Source organism: Pecten maximus, chromosome 1 (assembly GCF_902652985.1).
Source record: "Pecten maximus chromosome 1, xPecMax1.1, whole genome shotgun sequence".
Taxonomy (NCBI): Eukaryota; Metazoa; Mollusca; class Bivalvia; order Pectinida; family Pectinidae; genus Pecten; species Pecten maximus.
In genome coordinates, this window is record NC_047015.1 from 44,127,362 (window position 1) to 44,134,714 (window position 7,353).

The 7,353-nt window shown below is 32.8% G+C and overlaps 1 protein-coding gene across 1 annotated transcript; it reads left to right on the plus strand.

Moving 5' to 3' along the window:
- Positions 1-952: 952 nt before the first annotated feature.
- Positions 953-7,353, plus strand: LOC117334545 (tRNA wybutosine-synthesizing protein 3 homolog). Its single transcript, XM_033894230.1, has 7 exons — positions 953-1,172; positions 2,583-2,669; positions 3,709-3,807; positions 4,147-4,218; positions 4,769-4,837; positions 5,689-5,753; positions 6,208-7,353. The coding sequence occupies exons 1-7, from the start codon at positions 999-1,001 to the stop codon at positions 6,722-6,724; spliced, it is 1,083 nt and encodes a 360-aa protein (XP_033750121.1). The 5' UTR covers positions 953-998; the 3' UTR covers positions 6,725-7,353.

The following is a 7,353-nucleotide window of genomic DNA, read 5'->3' on the forward strand; positions in this document are numbered from 1 at the left end:
ATGAACAATGTTTAAATTAAATCTATCAAAAAACTTTTGGGGAAAAACACTTTGTTTACGTAGAATCTAATATCGATTCTACCATGTTTGCTATGCAACGCCAGTTTTGATTGGTTTAAAACCATGTATTATTTTCCAATAACCCACGCTCGTGCCAATAATACACGGTCCGGAGTCACGGCTGTAACAATTTTATATATCTAATATTCACCCGTTTTATTTAAGGTCAACATAGCCTAGTGGGGCTAATGGGTTAGTCTTTAATTAATTTTTATCACGACGCGAGTTCGAATCCTATGGAGGCCCACTTTAAAAAAAAAAAAAAAATTATCCCTTTTTTTATTTTCAAAATCAATGCCATATGAAAGATGCTCTTGATCGTAGTACTGTATTGCCTGTATATTTCATCAATAAATAATGTAATACTCATGAAATAAATCACAAGGTTTTCTCGGGGTTTCTTTGCTGTTTTTCTATTAGAAAGAGGTCGATCTAAGAACTAAACAGTACATGGTAGAATAGAAATAATCAACTTTGACTCGTGTATTGTTGCAGGATATACAACTCGGACTCGGATATTTTGCAATTTTAATTAATAACCCAGGCCTGCGGCCTTCGTTATTAATTTAATTGCAAAATATCCTCGTCCTCGTTGTATATCCTGCAATAATACACGAATCATCGTTAATTATTTCTTAAATAATTTCATCAAAGATCCATACATAATCAATAAACGCAAGATTTAGTGATGGAACTAACTTTTCAGTCATGTTTAATGTCATCAACAATATACAAAAAAAAAATCGCCAGCCTGCAGATATCAACAACATAACTGAACGGAAGAATATATACTAAAAGGTCGTTTGTGAATCGATATCCGGAATGTGAATATTGCGATTTTTATTTTAGTTATGTTCAAGTAATCAGAGTTCTGTACGTGCTTCAATCGGACGTGGATTTCTGAACACGTTGTAAGACCAAGACGAAAACAAAACCAAATGGACGTGCTGTTCGATAAACAGAAGTCTTTGGCGTTAAACGGCGTAGATCTGAGCAGGAAAGGATCTATAGACGAGGAAATTGTCCCATTAGTTCAGCACATAAATAATCACGATAACTTCTTTACAACAAGCAGCTGTTCTGGAAGAATAATTGTTTTTGACGATCATATTGTGAGTTGGTGTCTGGCCCTGTGATTGGATATGTTTTGTGTATTGTCTGCTGGTCGTCTACTAAATGATTCGATACATCTGGCTGTAGTATTACGTTATTGTCCTCCCTGGACTTTTTTCTACAAAATTGTCAAATGTTCGTATAATGTATTGTTAAAATGAAATCGTACTGGGTAATACTAGCCCCTATAGCGTACTTGAGTGCTCGTCAACATCACTTTCTTCAGCCAAGGGGAATTATGAAAAGATAATAATCATTAATATAAGATTACTACCGTAAAGGTTTCATTTCTTATCATGATTACGGGTATCTTGCAATGTTTCGCCTATAAAATAGTAGAAGTCATTCTAATATGAATTAAGTGTTACTTTGAGCAGGTTAAAATGGAACACTAGAGAAACAATGTACACTTTTAGAGAGCTAATTTAATCCAAAACGCGTAAAATACACTGCAGAATAAAAACTTTAAATTATCTTAAAAATTGATATCAAAATAGCTGGTCTCTGGACACTTGATTATTGATATATGCCAGGAAATTTTCTCTGTGACAGCAGTACTATAGTGCAGATTTATAGTAAATATGTAAGTGGTAATCTTTTTCACCAAGACACAGATATGTTCATAACACTTTCAAACAATTTTTGTTCTAATACCATATATTCAACATGTAAAATAAAAAATCATTCACTATAAGATAAGTTTTTGTATATCTGTTCAGTCTATTAGATATGTTCATATTTAGATAAAGACTGGCACTACAATAAAACAAGACTAAAGAGTAAAGAGTTAAATGTCTCAATTTCCTTTTTATCTTTAATCTATTGTTGATAACCTTCCTCCTGTTTTTAATCCATCAGATTTTCCAGCAATATGTGTTGGAGATACTGAAGAGTCTGATGAAACTCTGATAACATAAAAGCCACTTTGTTATAAATATCTTTAATAAGAAAAAAACGTTGCCAAAGAAAGTCCTGTAAATAAAATGTATAGGCTAGCGCTGTGTACTATATAATAGGTAATTTACCTTATGTAGACCTATCATATCAAGTATATTGAAAAGTTATAGACAAGAACAATAAACATCAGCAAGGGCTAGTTTAATTTTAGAAATTATACTATAAATAGAAGTTTCATTTAAAAAAAAAAAGAATGTTACTTTTATAGCATAGTGTATATCAATATTTTTTAATAAATGCATCAATTGTTCATGTTTTTGATATTTTATTATCTTTTTTTATTACATTTTATTAGAATGTTCTTGTAAAATATTAAATAAAATTCATAAAATATGAATAAGATTGATCTCAAATTATTATCAATAGACACTTTTCCATGGTTAGAACACAGCATGCATATGTACTTTATGTTTATGAACATTTCAATAAACATTGTATTGGTTAATTTTTAGGATGAAGAAAAACCTGGTCTGAAAGTAAAAAAGAAAGGATGCAAATGGCTGTTTACTTCTCATAAAGCTGCTGAGGCTGAACAAGTGGTGAGCTATTCAGCTATAGACAAATACCTGTTGATAAGCCCACTTACCGGTATGTCTATTGCAGTGCAGTAAAACTCTAACTCATGCTGTTTCATTTTTCTGAAAGAAAACCAACCTCTCCTTAGAGTCAAGGTTAATGTAATGAACCAACTTGGGTATATTACAGGATAAATACGGTATGCTCCCTGTTGGTTATTGAATAATTGTATTATTAATTTTAATCAAAACCCAACACTGTAACCCTATTTTAGCTTTTATATAGCATGTCCAAGTATACCTACCATAGCCTGTTAGCTGTGTCGAAGAAAAAAATTGTTCAGTTGTGACTATATATATGTTTGTTTGCATTACAGACAAGAGCAGAAATTTCATGGTGACCTATTCAACTGGAAATGTATTGACAATTATATGCTGTTTTTATCAGTATAAATTATTAAGGCATATGTCAATATTTAATGAAAGGTGATGAATCTTGTCTTGCCAAGGGAAATAACTCCACAGAAATATTCCAAAAAGTCACCTCAAAGTTCAGTTGTATAAATGAGATTGGTAGGTAAAAGTGATGAGTATAAGGTCGCCTTACTAGCTCAGACTAGCAGGAATTTCCCTTTAGCCTAGTGGTAGGATGTTTGCCTTGAGAGCGAGAGGTTGCTATATTATAGTTTTAGCCCCAGCACATGCATGGACAGGTTAGTTTTCATTACTCCTTCCTATATTACAGTTGGTGCCATTGACAACTCCAAGTGAAAGCTATATGAGATTCAGTGGCTTCCTTGGAGCTGTAGAACCTTTGTTGTGGTTGTCTTTGGGAGGGAATACTTTGTGAAGGAGGGAGTAGTGTAAAAGTAGAGAGTATAAGGTTGTTCTACTAGCTCACACTAGCGGGAATTTCCCTTTAGCCTTGTATTAGGATGTTTGCCTTATGAGCAAGAGGTCGTTAGTTCAAGCCCAAGTGTAGGCATGCAGGGTATGATAAGAAATACCATGTATTAATCGCTGTTTAATTCTTGAAAGTATGAATCTTTGGTTTGATTTTCAGATAGAATCTCTGAAAGAATTAACCGGTGATGCTGTCTTTAAGTTTGAACCATTTGTTCTTCATGTTCAGTGCAGGAACACAGAATATGCTCAAAGAACCGTCAGTATAAATTATAATGCCTGTGATTCTTCCATGTAACTGAGAGAGTTAATTTTAGAGTGTACACAGCCATCTTCATCCAGTAACCAGTCAATACAATAGTTAATGTTTTATTTAATTAAAAAATAACAATAGCAGTAGTCAGCTGTGATAATTAACATATCTGTTGGTGACTTATTTTAATCAATTGAAAGAATTTATTGAGTTTTAAATAAATATGTCAATTAAATTTATCACATTCATTAGTAATACATATTCAGTCAGATCATGTGTATATGAAAACAAATTTGATATTAAGCAATGATGATTTAGACTTTAAAAAACAACACATCATTACAGCTATGCTGTGCTGTGGCTTCAGGGTTCAGAAACTCAGGAATAAGCCTAGGCAACAAGGGAAAAATTATAGTGGTAAGTCTCATCCAGTATCATGTGGTACATGCATATATAATATACCAGATGTCATATGTTGTATGTACTTCATAACTATACATCTGTATATGTATGTAATATGAGGTTTGAAAAAAAATAGGTTCAGAAACATGATAAAATAAGTATAGAGAAACTACAGTCTGGAACTTTTTGTAAAGGAAATAATAAGATACATTTTTAAGTGAGATTATGTGATATACCAGAAGTATTTGATTTAAAATATGATACATGTAAAGAAATTCTTTTCTTCTTTTTATAAAAAGTGTTATTTATGGAAGAGTGTTAGTTAAACCTTTTTCATTTAGACAATTTTGTTTCACCAATTCAATTTTCCTTGAGTGTCGGGCTGTAGTAGATAAATACTGAAAATTGTTGTTATTTCTGACATTTGTAATCTAATTTGTCTGGAATAACAGGGTTTCATGGCCATATTACCTTTACAGATGGCACAGAAAAGTGTCTAAACATTTGGACTGTAATTCATCTCGGCATATACGAGATAACCTATGTGTACTTTTTGTGTTGCCAGGGCGTTAGAAGTACACATGGACTAGAAGCACCTCTCTCTAAGGATGGCAGTCTCTTGGTTTCCATGGAGGTCAGAACTTTATTTGAAAGACTTTGTTCTTTTTATTGTTTCTTTTTATCCTTTAGAATTCTTACTTGTTAAATCATTATGTATGTAACTTAATGTTACATTATGTACCTGTGCCATGGTGGCTAGGTGGCATACTGGATAACATTATTTCCTTTCACCAGGGTTTGCTTCCTTGATTGGACATGACTTTCAAAATTATGGGATTATCTACCTAACAACGTGCATAGTTTTCTCTGAGTTCTTTGGTTTACTTATCCCCTTATGCACAAACAGCTTGGCTAGCAGTTAACACTGATTAATTTAAGTTGATAAAGCTTGTTTCCTGATTGTCAGAAAAGAAAAATATCATTGTACATTTTTGTAATATCATTTATTAGCTAACCTTATCCAAAGGACCAAGATCTTCTCAATCTCAGCCCTTTACTGGCTTTTACTATTGCATATTGACTGTAAAATGCTAAAAGTTAATTGATTTATAAAAACAGTGACTCAATTGCTGTGGAATTATTATGATGTTGAATTGCTAGCTAAAAATGTAGGAAATGTGTCTTATCTTTTAATAATCTTGACAGTATTTCTAGGATTTTCAATTATTTGGATAGATTATTATGCCTAGTGATATGTCTCCTAGGTAGAATTATATTTTCCTAAATATATGTTATATGATTCATGCTATATACAGAATATTGCATATTTGCTATCTAGTTTTTTGTTTTTTTGTTGTTTTTTTTTGTTTTTTTTTTGTTTTTTTAAATATTAATGTTAAGTAGCATTCAAACAGACATTTTTCAAAGCAGTATTTACTTAAATTCAAACAACATTTACAGTTTGAATTCATGTTGTTTTTTCAGTTCATAAGATTTTTGACAAAGTCAGCAAATAAGAAACTGGAGGAAAATTTTCTGAGAATCCAGAAGTAAGTGTAATGCTTTCTACTCCTGTATTTGTATTGTGATACTCAACCAAGCAGAAGTGTCAAGCTTGAAAAATCAATTCTGAATCTGCCAGTTGAGTTTGAGTTGCTCCCCATAGACTGCACAGCAAAAAAAAACAGCTATTGTCGATGCAATAATGATTATTTGAGTCGATGTTTACCAAGTCCATAGACAATATACGTAAATGACCCATTGGACATACTTAACAAATTAAATGTAATTAGATAGAATTTGAAAAATTTGATAACGTGTAAACCTGTACCATGCTTAACATGGTAAGTATATTGTACAAGAGTAGTGTCCCCTTATGTATGATTATATACTCAAATCAAAATCATGAAATAGTTAAAAGTATAAAAACAGAATAAAAGTACATTTATTAATTTTTTATTTTATTGTATCAAAACTTAATTAGAGTAATTTCCTTTTCTTTAGATTTTTTGAAAATATGAAGAAAGTTGATTTTATGGAGAATAAGCTTGCAAGAAGGGAGAGAAAACGAAAGGATAAGAAGGTGTCAGGCGACCATGATGTTGATCCAGTCAAGAGTAGGAATGGTAGTACAAGGAGTGGTGACCAGGGGACTCGCGATGGCAATGGTGTACCATCCGGTGTACCATCAGGTGTACCATCAGTACCATCAGTACCGTCGGGTGTACCCTCAAGTCTAGCTTTACAGATCAGACAATACTCTCCCAGAAAGGTTGGTACCAAAGGTCCTGGAACAGCTGGTAAGGATGATGATGTGAGGGGTAAATGTGAGGCTGTATCTGATGAAGACAGTAGCAGTGGAACTCCTGTTAATGAGGATACTTCTAGTAGTGTGAGCAGTAATGGGTTTGATCAGGACAGGCACAGCCAAGGTGGACAAATCAGTCCAGAGTGTCAGGACACTGTGGACACAGTCCGAGGAGACATAGATATGTGTTTGCTGTTTAAGGATGTGACCTGATATAGATATATAGATGGATGCTGCAGATACCCAACTGTGATGACATTGTAGGTCTGGGCTGCCGAGCCCATTCTATGGACCATGAGGTCTGTGATATGATGATTGATTAGGACAGATTGTGTATTGGTTTTGATTGAAGTAGGGAGATTATGTATTGGTATTGAAGCAGTACAATTTCATTGTTGATTAAAAATTACTGTTATAGTAGAATAGTACAGTCGTCTTCCGCTGTTTGGACTTTTAGCTTCTTTACCATAAAAACATTTTAATAACCTTTCTGACTTTATAAAGAAATTTATTACACATTATTATGAATTCATTTCATCTTCTTTTTTTATTTTCGGGATAAATGAAAACTATTGTATAATACCTTACTGTGTCACTTTAAAGCTACAGTGTACAAAAGTTGTTTATGTGAAACATGCATGTGGTATGTATGATGTGAAACATCGGATATGATGAAATATGTAAGGACAGTATCAAATCATGTGTGTGTGGTTAAAGGGAAACTTTACAAAAATATCTATAGGTGTAAGTCTGACACTTGTGTACATGTATGGTAGGATGTACATGTGTTAATGTGTGGATCCTGATTCATAAACAGTAGTAGTCATACTACTATATACATA

Coding starts and splice junctions, on each gene's coding strand:
- LOC117334545 (XM_033894230.1), top strand. CDS start 999: ATGGACGTGCTGTTCGATAAACAGAAGTCTTTGGCGTTAAACGGCGTA. Junction 1,173..2,582: donor TTGTTTTTGACGATCATATT/GTGAGTTGGTGT, acceptor GTTAATTTTTAG/GATGAAGAAAAACCTGGTCT. Junction 2,670..3,708: donor CTGCTGAGGCTGAACAAGTG/GTGAGCTATTCA, acceptor TTTGATTTTCAG/ATAGAATCTCTGAAAGAATT.